Genomic DNA, 20,317 nt, shown 5'->3' with positions numbered 1-20,317 from the left:
TAAGTGCCAGAAGAGGTTGATTTTTGCGTTTACATTTTTGTGCCATTTGTCCTCGTATATGTCCAATTGATCCATGTGTAGTTGCTGTAAAAACACCACAGAGTAGCATTCAGCTAAGTTTGGTCTTTCGCTGAATTCTGGGTGGTGGAGTACTTCATATATGGCGGAGTAATGCACTTTTGCCACCCGTGGCACTGGTGTTAAAAGTTTTCCACATTTGTCGATCTCGGTTCCATCTGGTGGAAAACTTATTTTTAGTTTGTCCCACATATTTATCATGACATATTCTGCATATTGCCACATATATGGTTTAATTGGTCGTGGAGCCTCACAAAACCAGACCCTTGAAGTGTCCACACAGGCCGCAGCTTCCACAAGGCCTTAAATAGCCTGGCCATGTGTGGGTACCTGTGGCGGTTGCTTTTAATGAAGTTAACCAACTTTGCAATGTCCGTTTTTTTAAAGTTACCCTCTCCTTCCAGTTAACGCGCAACAGCGATAAGTTTTTTCGTTGTGCGCTTTGATAATTCTCGGAGAGTGCATGTCTATGAAATGCGGTTTAATTCATATCAAGCTTTCTAAACTTCTTCAGTTCTTTCATCATGATTTTATTATAATCGTCGAAGTCCATGACTATTAATTTACCATCTTTGTCTGACTGACACAACACAAGCTCCTGATTGTGTACTGGTGTTGAAAACTTTTTTAAGTTCTCGCGTAACTTTTTGGATAAGCTATTGTGTTTTGCAAAACCTTTTGCAACTTTTTCCCTAAGTTCCTGACCTTTACAGTAATGGCTTTGACATACGCTTTGGTTTTCTCTGGAAGTTGTTCGGTTGATGGTCTTAAGATTTCTTGAATTTAAATTTTTTCCGACAAATTGTCACGACATGCAGGGCCCTGGTCGTTTTCCTCGTTGTTGGGAAATATACTGGCCCACTCCGACCGCCTGATATGCGATTGTGCCGAAAGCCATTCCGCCGTTTAAACTTAATTAGACCAAGATGGCGTTGGGGCGAATAAAAATCCATTCAACAGCAGCATTTTATTGTCCATTGTCAAAATTTTGCTGGATTGGTTTACTGTCATCAAATCGGTCCATCACATAAGTTCATGATTACTCCGATATTTCTTTCTCTTGCGGTAACGTGCACGCGCCCGTTGATTTCTGGGTTGTGGATCTGGGTTGTTAGACAAAAACTTTTCCCTCAGATATGCCTGTTTTTTCCATAGCCACGGAAATTTCTTTCGGTATCATTCTTTTTTATTTTTCAGTTCGCTTAATAAAAAGCGAAACATGTTTTCTAAAACTGGAAGCGTGGACACAAAGTTGTTATAGTAACATTTAAAATTGAAATTGAAGTTTAACTTGTGTCACGCGAAAGAAGTGTTGCTGGTTAGGTGGATTTCATGAAGTAAAAACATTTCATTGCTTTCCCTCACTTGTTACACCTAACATTTTATTCAAAGAACGTTTCCTTTGATTCACATCGACAGACCTTAAACGTCTGGAGGACAGTCCAAACGTGGTGGTTTCGGTTGGAGATGGTCGGGATCGTATGGAGGTTGCGCTTGTTGAATCATCGTAGGTCTTGCTGATGATCAATCGCACGTTGTGATATCGGTGTGCGGCGCTCCTAGGTCTGAAACGACAACGGATCCTACGGCAGTAAATTGTTCATTTAGGCGTAGACTGTACAGTGGAGTAGATAAAAACACAAGAAAACACCAGAAAAAAAGGACAAAAAAAAACGCAATAGGAGTTGAAAGAAAAAGGGAAAAACGGACTGCTAACAGGGTGGATGAAAACGAAAGTTAGTACTGGGATATAAAAGATAGGCGGATTTTTTTAAAATGATGAACGGGAGAGCGATCTAATGGAAGGGTTTGTTTCCTCCCATATCTGTGGCCCGTATTTCTTGTGAAATGATCGTGCACTGTGTCTACTAACGCAAATAAAAAGTTGTGGGAGGCCGGTAGATTGCCGGTATGGAAATCGTGCGTTGCCTTGGCCAGTTCGAGTTTGTAAATGTTTCTAATTTTTATGGCATCTAATTTTTTATATAATGGCGTAACGTGGCTTTGAAAGGAACTAAAGGTTGTGGAACGGAGTATGTTATTATGAATAGTGTTGAGTTTTTTCAGTGAGAGTGCCGATCCTCCACCCCAAGCACCAATAGTGTACTGAATATGGGAATATACAAATGAATAGTAAACATTTCTTAACGTTTTAACGTCAAGATAATTTCGCAACTGAAAAAAAGTGCCGCATGTTTGGAACAATTTCTTTTCCAAATAATGAATGTTGTCCAGGTTAGTTTGTCATCAATGTATACACCGAGGTACTTAATATTATCTGATCGCAAAAGTTTTTCATGTACGATGGTGATGGTGAAATCGCTAGTGGTTGAGGTGGAAGGGGAAAATAATGAAAACTTTGTTTTCCGAACGTTGAGTCGATTGTGCCTTAACCAGTTGTCAACATTTGTAAGTTGTTCGTTAACACGGGATTGTAAGTCAATAAGTGATGGGGAGGTCATTGAAAGAACCCCGTCGTCAGCAAACAATTTAGTTGTGAAAGTGGATACTTGCGGGAGGTCATTATTGTACAATAAAATAAGTAAAGGAGGGTTTAATATCCGACACAGAATTTCCCATTCTAGTACATTGACTTCTACCGCTTCTACCTACAAGGTAACAACGGATTAAGTGTCGGGTATTTCCCCTAATTCCATACCGGCGCTCTAACTTTTCCAACTGTGCAACAAGGCTGCATATTTAATATGAACAGAATAGCCCATACAGTGCTGGAAAACTTCATGTAAACGTTTCGATTGTTTCTACAACCATTATCAATACAAATGAAGGCGGATCGGTAAAAATTGTACGGTGAAGTTGCGAAGTTATAGAAAAAGGCGGGGAATTAAATAAGCGCAATAGTTAAGAATGGAGCCGAACGGAGTTGCCTGTGGTAGTGATAGGTAAAAACAATTAAGGGCACTGTGCACGATAAAGAAAATAAATAACTAAAAAGAATAAAAATTAAAAAACATTATAAAGTACACGGTTTATATATTAAAAAGTCGTAGTGGCACAGAGGATGTGTCGGCATTTAAAAGCGGCCTAAAATTTTGGATGTGGATAGTTTCCAAGAAACTTAATAATCTGTTCTCCTGGCATATATAAAACGTAACTTTATTCACCGACGTTTCGCATGTTATTCAACAAGGCTTCCTCAAGGTAATGAGACAGGTACAGCACACAACTAACGCCAAAAAACGTGCCAACACGAAAAAGGGGATAACGCTAACACCGCTTGAAAAATCATGTGATGCATACAAAATGGGCGGGAAAACTACAGTTACAGTAAGTTGTTATAGAGCACCGGGAAGTAAACGCACTGTTCCCTATCATTAACACAGCGATTGTTCTTGTGGATGTGGAGCGCTTCTAGGAAGAGGCGCTTTGTATGATCCACCTCCTTTTCGGGAGAAAAAGAACAATCGCTGTGTTAATGATAGGGAACAGTGCGTTTACTTCCCGGTGCTCTATAACAACTTACTGTAACTGTAGTTTTCCCGCCCATTTTTTATGCATCACATGATTTTACAAGCGGTGTTAGCGTTATCCCCTTTTTCGTGTTGGCACGTTTTTTGGCGTTAGTTGTGTGCTGTACCTGTCTCATTACCTTGAGGAAGCCTTGTTGAATAACAGGCGAAACGTCGGTGAATAAAGTTACGTTTTATATATGCCAGAAGAACAGACTATTAAGTTACAATATGCCTGGCAGCAACAAAAACATCATGTTTCCAAAAAAGATAAGCGCCGCTTTCTTTCAATCTGTCCAAGGATGGTTGGGTTATTAAAGTCGATCCTGTGTGATGGATTTGACACAAGATGTTGACAAACCTCCGACGACGGGCTCGTCATATGCTCTTTGAGTCTCGTGATGAGGTTGCGTCTTGTCTGGCCGATATATGACGAACCGCAGGAGCACGTGACGTGGTAGACAACGTTGGATCTTGTTAGCGTTGGTTCCCGGTCCTTTAGAGTAGTGATGCACCGAAACAGCTATTTTTATATTCGGCCGAAACCGAATATTCGGCAAAAGTTGCCGAATTAATTCGGCCGAATAAACCGAAACTAATTTTGGTATCCATCTCTTTTAAACGCAATAAATTTAAACAAATCATGTGCTGGATTAGATCTGATCCTATCATACAGCCATTTATTGGCGCTTGAAGAATAACCTCGTCTTCTGTACCAACTGCTTAAAGTTGATTTTTTGTTATTTCTGTGAAAGTCAACAAATGAAAGGAACATATTCGTACAGTTTAAACAATGATTTTAACCTTTTTAAACTTTGCGTATCAGCGTTATATGCAGTAAAAAAGTTTCGGTTTCGGCCGAATTTTGCAGAAATATTCGGCCGAAACCGAATAATTGCGAAAACCTTAGTTTCGGCCGAATAAATTCGGCAAACCGAACTTTCGGTGCATCCCTACTTTAGAGGAAATAAGGTGCCAAGCTTGGTGCTATCAAAGAAGAAACGCAGTTGTGTGTTGCCTTGTGTGAGCTGGGTGACGCACGTGCGAATTTCCTTTGATAGATGGTTCAAAGCAAGGCCGAGATAAGGAAGTCGTATAAGCAGGTGTTGCTGGGGTTGCTTTGTGGTCTCTTTAACCTGGGTTTGGGTGTGACGCTTCTGTAGGAAAGTATAAACACAGCGGTCCAGAAAAGCCATAGGGTAGCCATTGGATCGCAGGGTGGTCTTTATTGCCTGAAATTCCTCGTGCACGAGTTGGAATGAGCTGCATATGTTATATGCACGGTGTAGCAAGGCATTGACAATGTTGTACTTGTAGTGAAGAGGGGTGAAGCTGAGCCAGTTTAGATAGAGCCCAGTGTGTGTTGGTTTTTTGAAGGTCGTTGTTTGGACAAGGTTACCTTTCTTGGAAATGCGAACATCAAGAAATGAAATGGAGTAGTTAGTTTCTATGGTTTGGGTAAACTTAATTCCTGTGTGTACGTGATTAAGCTTTTTAAAAAAGAGTTAAGTTTGGGCTCATCGGAAAATGATAAAAACAGATCGTCAACATACCTGAGAAGGACGTTGGGCTTGAGGTGTAATTTGGTACGGGCCAAGGCTGTGTCAACTAGATAGTTCATAAAGACGTCAGCCATTAGAGGCGCTATCGGGGAGCCCATAGCTCTGACAAAATAAGAAACTTGTGGAGTACAGATACATGCTTCTATTTTGGGATAGGTAAGAATATGTTATATATGTTTAAAATTAATTCTGATGAACCCGGGAAAAGACTTAATAACGAAAAGTGTTATGAATTTGACGGTTATGAATGACGGTTATGAATAATATTCGATCAGTAGGCGTACATTCCGATGCAATAATTATACAAATTTGGTATTGTTGGTAAGGGTTTTTAATGTAGTTTTTAACAGTGTATAAATAGTCGTGGCTGCGGTTCAATAAAAGTAGTTATGACCGATTTATAACAATGTACATTAACATTCGTTTCAAAAATCGTTGGAATTTTTTAAATTTTTTAATATTTTCTGAAACAACATGCCATTTCATGCAACTTGTGCAAATATCATCGAAATCTATTAAGATACGGCAGGGTTATGTGCGTTCAAAGTTTTGTCGACTGGAAAAAAAGTGTTGTCGTCTAGCGTCTCGTTGGTCTTTCTGTACACACGAAAGGTTAATATAGTCTGGCCTTTTAGAAACCATGAGGTCCAGATATCACTTCCAGTCTTAGTTAAAAAGTTTTTCTCAAAATAGAGGTTTATATGTGAAGGCAATCAACAGAAAACAAAAGTTTTACAGTGAATTTGCTTTGTAAACGATGCATGAAATGTATTTTCTATGTTATACACACACGTATCCCCTCCCAAGGCAGGATACGGAGTTGTTATTTGATACATTCATTTCTTCAAAGGCTGTACTTAAAGCTATTGTTTCGTATTTGTATATAAATCGTGGAAACCGCTCAAATCAACTGTCTCCGCAAAAACCATACGCTTCAGTGCAGCGTTTTAGACTCAAACTTATCAGCGCTCTTTTGCCAGAAATGTCAGAATGTAATTTGTTGGATTGGACTTCACCTAAATATATAGAAATGTTTATAAAAGGCATAGATCTAGGCCAGTCCTAGGAATTAATTTTGCACTTAAATATATTGATGATTTGGTTTAAATATGAAATTATGTGTGTAAGAAGGAATGTGAACATTTTGTTTATCTGGTTTGTATTAGGAGAGAAATAACCCGTCGTTAGTCAGATGTTTGCCAAACAATCTCGCAAATAACTCCACACAATAAAGAATAGAACCGGTAAAGAATCGAACTGAAGTTGATCTATTCCCCAGTGAGCGTAAGTTGGCGAAATCAAATGTTTAGTAGCCCTGGCGCAGTTAAAACGATTTTTACGTTTGGGCAGTGAATTGCCCATTCGCTTGGCAATGCGTTTTACCTTAATTAGCATTTCAACTATCGTGCACTATGTATATCAAAACATCTTGTTGACGGGTTTTATGCTAAAACAGTCCATTATGCGGAATGCTGGTTTGTTGTCAAAACATTTGCCATCGGAAGCCATAACTCAGAACAGTTCGTGTAAACAAGGGTCATAACTTTAAATGGTCATCATAATAGGGGGAGGTCGCAGGGGCGGAAGCAGGAGATTGTCCTCCCCAATAATTTGATAGGTGGGTACAAAATCTATCGCTCATAGCTTCATTCTCTGTAAAGGAAGTCGCCACTGCAGGTCTAGTGCAGTCTATCATTATGAAACAGGCAGCCGAATAATGTCTTAGTTAAAGTGCTTAGTTTTAGCGGGGAAAGTGTTATTTTATTGTGAGGTGAATTGTTCGTAACAGAACAAAGGGGTCAAATTATAGTTTTGAAGGCAAAGAGGTCGAAAAAAGGAATGTTCTTTATTTATTTCCTTGTTATGCCCTTTTCGCGCCGCAATGCTCCCGACTTATGGCGAATAATTCCTCAATGTATGTTTGTTGTCGGTTTTTGGCAATTACGCACTTACGAAACAAAGAGAAACGGAAAAACGAGCGCAGTTTATTTCTTTATTTCATGATTGTTATCCCAATTATTTACATGGATCTCCACCATTGCCAATTATTTACTGAACACCGACTTTAAATTGGTATTACCCAAACAGGCGAACAAAATGCTCTCAGTTTGCATTTAAATTGCTGTGTAGTTAAACATACGAGCGTGTAATTACAAATAAGTTCACATTTAAAGTTCAAACCGGGAGCTTGATTTTGCATATCTCGCTCCAACTTGGCAGGAAAAAGTGACAGCCGAGTTATTTGCTTTACGCGTAACAATTATGAATATCTACTATTACAGGGAGTTGCACTAACGGCGGTAAAACGTCAAGTTACAAAACGCATTTGACTACAATCTTACTGATAAGTCAAAGGTAGTCAGAAGTACAGGCCAAGCAACCAGGTAATCCAAAGTTCAATATATACAAATGTAGGTTGACAATTTAGTAGCGTAAAAGTTGCGATCACCTACTACACCTCACAAGATTGTATTGGTTTATTCACGTTTCTTTTACGCAACTTTTTCCTTACTTAATTATTTTACCATCATTTCACCTGCTTGGTACAATGATATTTTATGTTGTGTCAATTGTCGTGTCTGGGACGAGCTCGTAGTTAAAGTCGTTAGCGCAGCGTTCCGTGAACTTGGATATGAGCGTTGTCTCGTGAAGTGAAACAATTGTAACGGGTAAAGGTACATTATGGCGCGCAATGCACATATTTTATTGCGTGCTGACCTTGGTTTAACTGCTTCTAGTGCCCATCTGTTTCCACGCCCACTCTTAGATAACCTGTATCAATTGAAATTAGCTGCTAAGTGCAGAAAATGATAAATAATCCCAAGTCGTCTGTCTGTTTCAAGTTTTAACGACATATATATTTCGCCTGTCTGTGCAGGCATCATCAGTATCGCTAAAAAACAACACAACAACGGAGTTAACCAACAGTAATGCAAATGTAAAAGTACCTTACAAACTGACAATCAGATTTCACGATTAGGTAAGGTGCGACTGAACTGTCGGCTTTGGCTTGTTTGTAGGGACGCTCGATAAAACATAAAAGAAAAGAAAAAAGGGGAGAACGCAACAAGCTGCAAACGATGGCGGTAAAAAATGTCGGCGGTGATCTGACTCTACGTCATTGATAAGCTTGTCACAATGACAACACAGTTGGTGGACACTTCAACGGTAAGCGAAAGTAAAAACAAAAACAAAACCGACACTTACATTGTATTAGGCAATATAAGGGGTTGATGTTAATTTTTGCCTTGATTTTGTGAAACCATTTGTCTTCACATATATCCAATAAATGCACTGGGGGCTGTTCTACGAAGACGACTTTGAAGCATTTTGCCATGTCAACATGTCGGTACTGCTTGTGTTGTGCGTGGTAGTGGTGGAGCAACGCAGCTCGGTCGGTATTTCCGTTGTCTTTTCCCGTTTTCCAAACGGCTCGATGTCCGTTCCATCGAGTGGAAAACTTGTTTTTCGTTTGGCCAACGTATTGGTCACCACATAAAAGGCAGGTAGCTATATAAATGCCATATTTTCGACATGTCAATGTCTGACGGAGTGGAATTGGCCCACTGGGTGTTAATAACTGGTTGGTACTTACAACCATTATGTGTGGTTGCCGAAATTCCCACAGAGGGCGCAATGGCCGCAAGGCTGGTGCAGTCCTGTTTTGTGCGGGTTTTGATCGTCACAATGAGCGATGCCTCTATACTTGGTGAGCATACAAGCGAGAGTGTGTGGGCGCTTGTAAACTACCATAGCTGCTAAGTGGGTATTGGTTAGGATACACCCAAACTGCCCATAAGCTTGACAGGTTTGAGCATTTATGTTTAGACAAAGCACAAAAATTGGTCCTCATACAATTTTTGTTGTTGTCAAACTATTGTTGTAGAACAGGCCAATGATTAAAAAATAATTTTAGTGTCAAATTCTAAACCGGGGACCGCAACCCTTGGCACCCCAAGTAGTTTGCCCTGCGCCTAGGTTTCTCGCCCTATTACGCTTATGATAGTGTTAAATCAAAAAGAAGTTGTGTCTTTGCAGTCCGCATATGACGTAGATATGTTTGAATCATGCAACAGCAAATCAAACACTGCGGGCTTACAAATAATTGTACCTATGGTTCCAACGCTGCTGAAAATAAGTTTAGTGTAAAGTTCTAGACCGGATTCTTTGCCTTATTACGCTTATGATTGTGTTACATCAAAAGGAAGTTGTGTCTAACTATTCGGGAACTATATGCATGAACCTATAAAACGAAAATTTATAGTATGGTGCGGTCGCAACGCAGTAATTATTAAACACAAGTCCTTAGACGTGTATACAGCACATGCTGTGATGTCTGCATTATTCCCACAACAAAATTGGCACTATTGGTTGAGCTTGCTTGACCGTAGTGTTTACATCTTGTTTTCCCCGTAAGGTTGCCAGCTGCACTCATGAGACCTTTTAGGTCGAAACAGTTGCCATCTGTCTGCAGCTTATACACAATTGGATTTTTGGTCACGAATTAATGTAGGGTAGGTCTTCCTCAGTTGTTTCCTTGCAAAAGAGCGAGGTGGCAATAATGTATAGTTCAGTAAGAACCAACTGCTGTGTGTCGTTCATTTACAAATCGCAGTAGTTTGAATCTAAAGCTAAATATCAGTATGATTCAAACTAAACAATTAAACACATAGCAGCAAACTTCAATGCGTGCTAAAATTCGGTTACAATTGTTTTTTTTCTGTCAGTCGGCGTTCGACAAAACACAATGATGTCTCAAATATCGAGGAATTTCCCGTGCAAAAACTGTTGTTATGGCTTTTAAGCAGTATTTCTCAAACAATATGGGTAAACGGTAACAGTATCGCATCCGTTAGTTTTTAATCGTTATGCGAATGCGCATACGAGTGTTTCCCATTTATTTGAAAGCACAATAAAATGTAAACGCAGTGTGTTTTTAAACGCCCCATGTTTTTACGTAATGCGATGATTAAGTTTAGGGTACACGAAATTGAGGAGATAGTGATGTCATCGGTTATGAAAGTGAATCACATGTTTACAAACGGCAGACGTACCTTGTTTACGACAACCCACTGCAGCATAAACAGTAAAGTCCGCTTGGTTACACTGTCGACCATTTGCAAACAAAGGATTAAACTTCACATCTTACTACCTTAAACCGTAAGGTATATTTCTGACAGTAGCAGCATTATAAAGAGTGATAGGAGTTTTAGTTTACATATTTTTGTCGCATCTGTAAAATGTGCAGTTAAAATTTTTACCACAAGTTGTTGACATGTAAACGCAGTCAGGCTATCTGAGCACAATCCCGTTTTTTATAAAAGCTGGTTTTACTGATTTAAAGCTATGTTATATTTTAAAGGTTATCAGCCCATGTATTTAGGGCAGTAACATTGTTGCATCTCGGCAGTATGAGATTGTTGCATTCCCGGCTTCGTGTGCTGTGTTTGTTATGTGTTATACCAGTTCTGCTATACATTGCATTTGTACATTATTTCCATCAAGACTTTCCGACGACCTTTCGTCAGAAAATAGGTGAGTACCATAGGGTAATTGTCAGTAAGGCTGTCCCAGTGTGGTGATGAGTATGTATTGCTTGTGCGTTTATTGAACATAATTTTCAAGAAAAACCTTTCGTGTTTTTTAATCATAAACAATGAATGAATGCTTTGCTTGTTTTCCACAGAATGTTTCATACACCTTTCACCTCTTAATTCGTTTCGTATTTTAAGCAAAAACATACCGAGGGCGTTTATGTAAAATGTACCAACTTGTTGCTGAAATTTGTACAGGTAAAATGGCCATCACTGAGGAAAGAGAAAAAACTATTCCTTCCACATCGACAGCAATCGTCATAACAAACGGTAAAGTTGCAACTTTTTTTCCATGGAAAGCTTTCATAGGTTTTTGCTTTACAGTTAACCGGCAACAGATAGCGAAACATGCAACAAGCAAATATATATAAAACGTTTGTTATTTACATGTTCATATTTGTTTTTCGGGCTTTTTGTACAATTTTTTTGTGGTTTATTGGGTTCCAAGACACGGGTTCTCGTATTTGTAAGCAGTGGCCCAAATCAACTTTGAAAACGTAGGTTCCGTTGAAAACTTTGGGCGATGCATGGTCCAACAAACAAAACAGAAAAAGTTATGGAAATATTAAACAACACATGAGCCGATAATGTACAGTGAGCTGCAGACAGTTGTGCACAGTGTTTTGACAAATCATATCAGAGCAGCTCATCCCTGTCTGGCTATTTACCCGTCAAGACCATTGTCAGTCACCAGCTTCAATGATTTAAGGACACCATTTCTCTATTTTCGCTTCAAAAATAAAAGTTTAAATTAACCTCATTTTTTCGTGACAGTTTGATCAGTGCATTGCAACCGTTTGTTTACAGCTCCTCATCCCAAACCAGTGATTCTCTTATGGGTTCCACCTTACGCTGAAATCAAATGGACGTTGCCGGAAACCGCCATATGCGGTGGTGGGTGTGTAATCACCAAAGATAGGAGTTTGTACAATCAGAGCGATGCCGTTGTATTCTTTATGAAAGCAACCGACACCGCGTCATTGCCAGACCCTGCTACACACTTAAGGTAACCAGCAACGTTTTGTTCAGGCGGTTGAATAGCAACTTCGTCTTGCATACGATATTCATGTACTACTTGTAGTGGACAAATAGACAAAACCACAAACCTGAAAATTATTTTTTTGTGTAAATTTAAGAAATTGAAAATAATATATCTGAAATGTGTCACTAAGTATTTGTTTTGGTAGCAGCAAGTATAGGCGCAGTTTGTCGTGTTGAGTTGCGTGCCGGTAGTTGAAACTTTATTACCCGGTAAAACTTCACACCACGCGTCATACAATATCCTAAAAGTTTAAACCCCTCTGGTGTATGAGGTCAATGCAATGGTGGTCTGATGGCACAACACAAAACCCGCCACGTGCAACGGGTTGAAGCGTCAAGAAAACACGGAAAACTTTCTCATCAAATTATTAAACGTGCCGTATCAGTCTTTATATGTATACGAACTAAATTCTTCGATTAGGCACTCTTTTTTAAAAGACTGACTTTTGTATTACAAAAAGTACACTAGCTTTCGCGAGTTCCCCACACTTTAACAGGTGTAAATCCTTTATTTTTTCCATAGCAATGTTGTAGAGTAGAAAATTTCCTAGAATTCTATCATTTCAAAAACGTTATGACGTCATCATGTGGCAAATCCAATTCCTAAACGTTGTTTTTTGACCCTTAAAAATTGAAAAAAAAATACTAAACTTCTACCATTTAAACATCATTGTATTTTGCTAAGAAATGGGAAGGTGTACGTATGGTGGTGCGAGGAGAGCCCTTGGACCGTGCGCAACAATTACCACAAATCACTGACGGAATTTAACGGTTACTTTAACTGGACGATGCATTACAAAAGTGATTCTGACGTACTTGCTACCCTTATACCACACACGGCTCGCGATTGGCTGCTCCGTCGGATGGGAAGGTTTCAAACATTTTTTTACATCATCTCCACCTTTTTTGTCGGGCTCTGAAAAATGTAAATTTAAAGGCATCTTTACTCATTAAAGCATGATATTATTTGCTTACTCTGCAGAGGGGATGAAGCTGTCAACAAAATGATTTCACCCGGATTAAAGGACGAACAATTTCAAGCTGTTTACGAAATGCTACGAAAGGTTGGAAGTTTGCAGTATTAGAAACCATATTTAGAGAGACGTGAAAATCCATAAAAAAGCAATTCATAAAAAGACACTGCGTATAATGCGTAATAGCGAAATGTATTTATGTTTTAAGGAAACTGACGTATTTCAATATAGGTTATACAGGTTGCCATAATAGCCTATGACAAGTGGTGGTAAATCGTTGTGACGCAAAATTAAGGAATGATTTCCGGAATCAGTTCACCGTAATAAGAAAGAAGTTACAATTTTATTTGGATACTTAGAGTTTCGGTGACGCACATAGCAAGAAATCTGTTTTATCGAGTAACGCAAATATCGCGATTTAAACGACTTACACAATAAGTAACAAGCTGAAATATATACGTCACACAAAATATACACATACTGGAATAATCAAGGGTAAGCACCAGGTCACTATAAAGACAATTACAAGAATGCACCAAAATATGAACGTCTTTGTTGCTTTCCCATATTTATCTTTATTGTTCCGCTTTGTTACACTTAAGATACTCATTTTTTCAATGTTAGATCAGACATGATATGATGCTGCAACTTATTCTTTTAATTATTGTTATCGTAAGTTACATGTCCATACGAGGGTACGTTAATGCAAATGTTCGCACTTTCTGCGCAGAACAAAACGAAATCTGCAGTGATGGTGGTGAGTGATTGCGGGGCCACTAAAGGCGCCCAGGAGAGAATGAAATTTGGCAAAGAGCTGCAGTCTGCATATGACGTAGATATGTTTGGGTCATGCAACGGCAAACCGCTACCCGGAAGTAACGCGGTTTTCCATCAAACACTGCGGGCTTACAAGTAAGTGTACCTTGTTCCAAAGGTACTGAGGACTTTAAACATTATATCATAAAAGTGATTCCTAAGACTGGCCTAGATTGCTACTTAATCATCCAACCAAGATATTGCTTGTTTGAATATATATATTTCGCCTATACGGCGTCCCTAGTATTCTAGAAGCAACAAAAAACAAGAGCCTATTGACTTAATTTAAAAAATGCTATTTTGTTTAGATTCTTTTTGGCTTTCGAAAACGGTAAAGGATGCAACGATTACGTCACCGAGAAATTGTGGATCAACTCTCTGTACGTTGGATGCGTGCCAGTAGTTTGGGGCCCAAAAAAGGCCGACGTGGCCCGTCTGGCTCCACCAAACTCCTTCATACACGCAGAGGATTTCGATTACGATCCAAAACGACTGGCGGAGTATTTGAAACAAGTGGAAAGGAATGACACTGAATATAAAAGCTTTTTTAGGTAAAAATTACCGTCGTGTTTTTCCGTAACAGAAAGTGGCGACTTATCGTCAGAATCAAGTTTGATTCGTTAAGACAGGGGCAGTTTTTCAAGTGGCTCGCGGCTGTGTAATTGTGTTGTTTAATTAAATCAGCCTGCGACTTCACGCAAAAGCTTTCCATGAAACTTTATTACCCGGCAAAAGTTCACACCACGCGTCATACAATATGCTAAAAGTTTAAACCGTTCTGGTCTATGAGGTCACTGCAATGGTGGTCTGATGGCTCAACACAAATGCGTACCTATCACAAATTACTTCATAAACATATTACCTAGTTCTGAGAATAAAAAGACTGGCCCATACTGTTATTCTCAGAATTATGAGTAAACCCGTGATTTGTGTTCCTAAATTACCTATTATTTGGTACTTACTGATAAAGACTGACATGTTAGGCTTGTATTCTACTAACCGCAACCCATTGAAATGTGGGAAGAAGAGCTTCTTTTGAAGGTTTTCTCGTTTTCTCAATCAGCGCAACAGCACACTATAGAAAACTGCTGATAATTGACAAGATAACAATATGGCTTAGTTCACAAAAAAACGAGAATTTCTAAATATGCAACACCTAAAATGAATTAATGTATTTTTTTGCAGATGGTGGAAAGAACCGGATTTTTATCCATTATTAAGCATCCGGGAGCCCGCAGATAAACGCGACGTAGTTTCTGACGAAGCGCTGGGCTACCAAGTCAGTGCACATTGTCATCTATGTAGGAAACTTTACGACAAAGAACATTTGGGGAAATCAAAAGTGATCGAAAATCTTGCTGAACATTTTTATGGCAAAGAATCCCCAGATTGCTACACATGACGCCTATATACCCCATCAGGCGGGGTGCCCACCTTTTTTGTTCAATGAAATTGTTGCACAGATTGAGTCAAGTTCCATTGGACGGAAACCGTTCCAACTATGCCCATAATAAATTCTCTTCATTTTTACGTAAACAAATTTTTAATAAAAAATTTACAGAAGAGATTGGTGTGAATATAAACATCGCATTAAAATATTGAAATGTAAATTAAGACAACAGTGCGTATTGTGACCATATTAGATGGAAATCCAACTGATCTTGGCATTGTGCACGTACTAACATGAGAAAATAGAAGACATATCAGCATGTTAGGAAAAAGTTATCAGACATTAGGTCGGTGATTACGTCACAGATTTGTTTCAGGCATGATGTACTGTCACATTGCCATTACAGGTATCGTATCCTGCTTCTATTAAATAGGAACGTTGATTAATAATTTGGACAGCGCAGTAATGTTTCATGCAATCTCATAATTGGCAGGATCGCCCCACTGCGCAGGACCTTACTTGGCGATCACAGCTATTTTATCGCAATCATTAGGTTTACATGTTTCGCAGCGCAGCCATTGCAGCCTAGTTGGATCACCCACTTTTTCCTAGCAAGTCGGATCGATGAAAAAAGCCAAACCTAAATGAATGAAGATATCTTTAAGTAAATTCGTAAAACTTCTTTTGTTTGTAAATTCGTAAATCTCGTAAAATTTGTAAAGCAGCAAAAAGAACGGCGTTTCACCATAGCCTGTATGCTGTGTTTTATTCGAGCTTGGCAACAAGTATCATAGTATGATATAAGCACGTAAATAAAATAGATGATTTGTTTTTTGTAGCTTTTAAATTTGTTGCAAAATTTCTCTTGTTACAATTTAAAGAAAATAAAGTAACAACGCAGCATTGGCAAGAAATATAACAGAGATGGAAATAAGTAATATTCCCAACAGTTCACTTTAAAAATTGTTCAAACTTTTTCATCAACTCGGGTAAAAACTACAGGAAGTAATATAGCAACACTGAAAGTGCAAGGATTATAATAGAGATAGAAATAAGTGATTCATATTTCATGCGTTCAAATGTTGGATCTGATTTTATTCGTTCCTTAACAATAGATCCACCGACATTCATTCTGGGAAATGGTTGATTCGGAACATCCTTGCCAAGAAATTTGCATAATGGTTCCCAACCATCTTTCACGTCATATGTGAGCAGTTGCTCTTTTGGTGCCTTCTAGGATATAAATATTTGGATCAATACAAACAGTAAAAATTTGACAAAATTTATCGTCAAAAACATACACATTTGACAAAATCTTACCGTCAAAACATACAAATTGTGCTCACGAAATTTCACCAAACCATTTATGTTGCTAAATCGCCACGAGAATGGTGTTGTTGGGCCATATCCATAGATTACGGTGACTAAAACACAGGGACACACAATTTTAAGTCCACTTTGTTTAATAAAGGCATACATTTTTAAAAATTCTTACTGAAGTGAGACATGAATCTAAAGAAGCTCCACCCAGTTGGTGACAAAACCACGAGAAAGCTGAGAAAATATCGTCCTTATAAGCTCTCAGTTGCGCTTGTGAACTTTTCACCCAATCATCTTCATCTCGACGTGTAAATATTACCTGTATTTTGATTGATATTTGGGAGTTCTAGTATATCAAAGATACGTGTCACACGCACCTATAGTTAGTGTATTGTGTAATTTTAGCCCTAAAATCTTACTCTGCACTGTGGTGTGGAACTCTTTGTCACAATTAATATTAGTTATGAAAGGCGCTAAAATACTTTACTATCTGAAAAGGCTTCAAGCAGTTGCTTCGACCAAATCAACTTCATCAAAAGTTAAACAACAACGCACGGAATCATACGTTGTCGTCAGAATTTATGCAAGACAAAAATATTTCACGAAACAAACACGATTAGTTGCGCATGTCGACCAGTAAGGTCTGGTTCGTGCAAATGAATCAAAATCTCGTAACTTTATGCAAGAAGAACAGTTCATACAATGCCTGGTAGCAAAAAAAGCGAACTATGTGCTCAGGCAAATTGTGCGCCTACCCACCTTTGACTACAATATACCTACTTTAAAATGGCCCGGTGTGTCCCGAATCATTATGCTATGCTATGCTATGCTATGCTATGCTATGCTATGCTATGCTATGCTATGCTATGCTATGCTATGCTATGCTATGCTATGCTATGCTATGCTATGCTATGCTATGCTATGCTATGCTATGCTATGCTATGCTATGCTATGCTATGCTATGCTATGCTATGCTATGCTATGCTATGCTATGCTATGCTATGCTATGCTATGCTATGCTATGCTATGCTATGCTATGCTATGCTATGCTATGCTATGCTATGCTATGCTATGCTATGCTATGCTATGCTATGCTATGCTATGCTATGCTATGCTATGCTATGCTATGCTATGCTATGCTATGCTATGCTATGCTATGCTATGCTATGCTATGCTATGCTATGCTATGCTATGCTATGCTATGCTATGCTATGCTATGCTATGCTATGCTATGCTATGCTATGCTATGCTATGCTATGCTATGCTATGCTATGCTATGCTATGCTATGCTATGCTATGCTATGCTATGCTATGCTATGCTATGCTATGCTATGCTATGCTATGCTATGCTATGCTATGCTATGCTATGCTATGCTATGCTATGCTATGCTATGCTATGCTATGCTATGCTATGCTATGCTATGCTATGCTATGCTATGCTATGCTATGCTATGCTATGCTATGCTATGCTATGCTATGCTATGCTATGCTATGCTATGCTATGCTATGCTATGCTATGCTATGCTATGCTATGCTATGCTATGCTATGCTATGCTATGCTATGCTATGCTATGCTATGCTATGCTATGCTATGCTATGCTATGCTATGCTATGCTATGCTATGCTATGCTATGCTATGCTATGCTATGCTATGCTATGCTATGCTATGCTATGCTATGCTATGCTATGCTATGCTATGCTATGCTATGCTATGCTATGCTATGCTATGCTATGCTATTTTGAACAAGACTAATTCTGATTTCGATTCGATTAATAAACTATAATTCGGATTATTCTGCCTGCCCGCATCTCAGCCGAGAGCACAGGTGAACAGACAATACAATGGCAACTTGCCAATAGGTAAGCCGACCTTCATTAATACTCATTGCGTTAATACTCATTGCGCTAGCATCATCGCGTCAAATTGTCAGGGAAGCCTAGTACCCTGCAATTCCATCCTTTCACGGGCGATTACCGAACCTTTAACTGTGTGGTCATGAACGTCCACAATGCTTGAAGTGGATCAATATATCCTCCTTACGTTTTAAAATTCATTTACCCTTATCCTTTAAATTCCTTGAGCAAGTATGTTATAACAAATATCATTTGTGTTTTAATGATGCACAAGCTTCATAAAATCGAAAACAGAAACCTCAGTTAATGGGCATGGATCGTGTTGACAAGAATGAAGACTGTTTGATGTAAAAAATAAATAGCGGACCACAACTCGCTTTGCATAGATCGATAACAATGTGTACCGATTTCGTATAGCCTACCGCTGTGTGCCCGAAAAGGGAGCTAAAATCAACATTACCAGAGTCGTTCCAGTCGTAAGTTTAACAGCATTCGAGTCAAGTCATGTATAAGCGCAATCCCTCTGACGCCCTCCCCAAACAAATACTCAATCAAGGCAACTTGGAAAGACTCGATATTCTGTTGGAACAAAGGTCATGCAGAATATTTCCAAGTTGCTTTGAGCAGGTTGTTGCTGTTGAGGCATAATGTATTTTTTGGACTGACCTTCCGGCACAATTACGTTCATTAAATTCTACTTTTCACCTGTTACGCAAAGAGGCTTTATCACAGTTTATTTGTCTTTGGAAAATTATTAAAGTCATGGAAATATAAAAATCAAAAGTGACATCATTAACCGACCTAATACACAAAGCATGACAGCCCTAGCTCTTTAGCTGTCTGAGGTACATTACTGGCTTTACAAGTCTAAATTTCGCTGATAAAAAAGCTCCTACTGTAGCGCGCACATTACCGCATTTTAGCGAAGCGGATTAATTGCCTTTTTCGCCGCGTTTCTCTTTTGCTGCTGTTGCGTTGACTCGTTGAGTCATTCTTGACTTTGCAACGGAATAAAGCTGTGTAACGCTTTAGTGGTGACCCCGACGAGTCAGAAACGTATATTTCTTGACATAAATTTCAAGTTAAGATGGATGGTAGTGATCAAAACGCTGTGGCTATTAAACTCCCCACATTTTGGATGTCGCAGCCACGTGTTTGGTTCCAGCAAGCGGAAGCTCAATTTGCTTTGAAGAAAGTGACAGCTGACGAAACCAAGTACTTTTACGTTGTGTCAGCTCTCGATCAGAACACAGCAAGTCGTTTGATTGATTTACTTGAACAACCGCCGCATGAAGACAAGTATGCAGCAATTAAGAAGCGATTGCTGACTACTTTTACTTTAACACCGTCACAAAGAGCTCAACACTTACTCCACATGCCAACTTTAGGTGACCGGCTGCCAACTGCCCTAATGGACGAAATGCTGGCGTTGCTTGGGAGTGAGGAACCTTGTTTTTTGTTCAAAGAATTGTTCCTGGAGAAGATGCCCGCTGCCGTACGCACGGGTTTGGCTGGAAAGGATTTTCCTTGTGCTCGCGTTTTAGCGCAACAGGCGGATGCTCTGCTCTTGGCTAGTAGAAAAGACGAGGAATACGCGGTATTAAAGGTGCGACGCTCGAAGTTCAGTACTACTACACCACAACAAGTAAGAAACGCTCAAACATTATGCTTTTACCACCGTCGTTTCGGTAAAAACGCACGTCAGTGTTGTCCTTCATGTGCGTTTCGGGGAAACGAGCAAGCCGACCGTCTTTAGCGGCTGCGACGGCCGGCAAAACGAGCAGCCTCTTTTTTTTTAATGGACCGCATATCTGGGCGTAATTTTCTTGTCGACACGGGGGGAGAAATCAGTGTTTTTCCACCGACTCGCTTTGAGCGCCACACGAACAGGCCCGGCAAAACCCTTGTGGCTGCGAATGGCAGCCGTATTCGGACGTACGGCTCACGTCTAATCTCGCTTAATTTGCCCGCTGGGAAGTTTAAATGGAATTTTGTTTTGGCGGATGTCTCCAGGCCATTGCTCGGCGCCGACTTCTTGAGAGCACATTCTTTGTTAGTTGATCTTCAACGACAGCGTTTGGTCAGCGCACAAACGTTTGCAAGTTTTCCTATTCGAAAAGCCGGATCTTTATTTCAACGCATAAATGTTCTCACCTCAGACAAGTGCGATTACGCGCGTTTGCTGGCCGCATTTCCCGCAGTTACAGCGCCTCACTTC

At 39.4% G+C, this 20,317-nt stretch overlaps 3 protein-coding genes across 3 annotated transcripts; 2 read left to right on the top strand and 1 right to left on the bottom strand.

The window, feature by feature from the left end:
- Positions 1-3,801: 3,801 nt before the first annotated feature.
- Positions 3,802-5,208, bottom strand: LOC145913908 (uncharacterized). The gene is made up of 3 exons (XM_083001677.1): positions 5,139-5,208; positions 4,506-5,019; positions 3,802-4,021 (listed from the first exon to the last, which is right to left on the bottom strand). Exons 1-3 carry the CDS (start codon positions 5,206-5,208, stop codon positions 3,802-3,804), a joined length of 804 nt encoding a protein of 267 aa, XP_082857803.1.
- A 5,357-nt stretch (positions 5,209-10,565) lies between these two features.
- On the top strand, positions 10,566-14,963 carry LOC145912997 (4-galactosyl-N-acetylglucosaminide 3-alpha-L-fucosyltransferase FUT6-like). The gene is made up of 8 exons (XM_083000498.1): positions 10,566-10,645; positions 10,903-10,974; positions 11,512-11,710; positions 12,431-12,616; positions 12,728-12,809; positions 13,450-13,631; positions 13,844-14,086; positions 14,721-14,963. Exons 2-8 carry the CDS (start codon positions 10,908-10,910, stop codon positions 14,935-14,937), a joined length of 1,176 nt encoding a protein of 391 aa, XP_082856624.1. The 5' UTR covers positions 10,566-10,645; positions 10,903-10,907; the 3' UTR covers positions 14,938-14,963.
- Positions 14,964-19,186: 4,223 nt separating this feature from the next.
- On the top strand, positions 19,187-19,855 carry LOC145913907 (uncharacterized). Its single transcript, XM_083001676.1, has one exon. It carries the CDS (start codon positions 19,187-19,189, stop codon positions 19,853-19,855), a length of 669 nt encoding a protein of 222 aa, XP_082857802.1.
- Positions 19,856-20,317: the final 462 nt, after the last annotated feature.

This window comes from Ascidia mentula, chromosome 9, assembly GCF_947561715.1.
Source record: "Ascidia mentula chromosome 9, kaAscMent1.1, whole genome shotgun sequence".
Lineage (NCBI taxonomy): Eukaryota > Metazoa > Chordata > Ascidiacea > Phlebobranchia > Ascidiidae > Ascidia > Ascidia mentula.
Note: the sequence above shows the minus strand (reverse complement) of the source record. Positions and strands in the feature narration are given on the sequence as shown.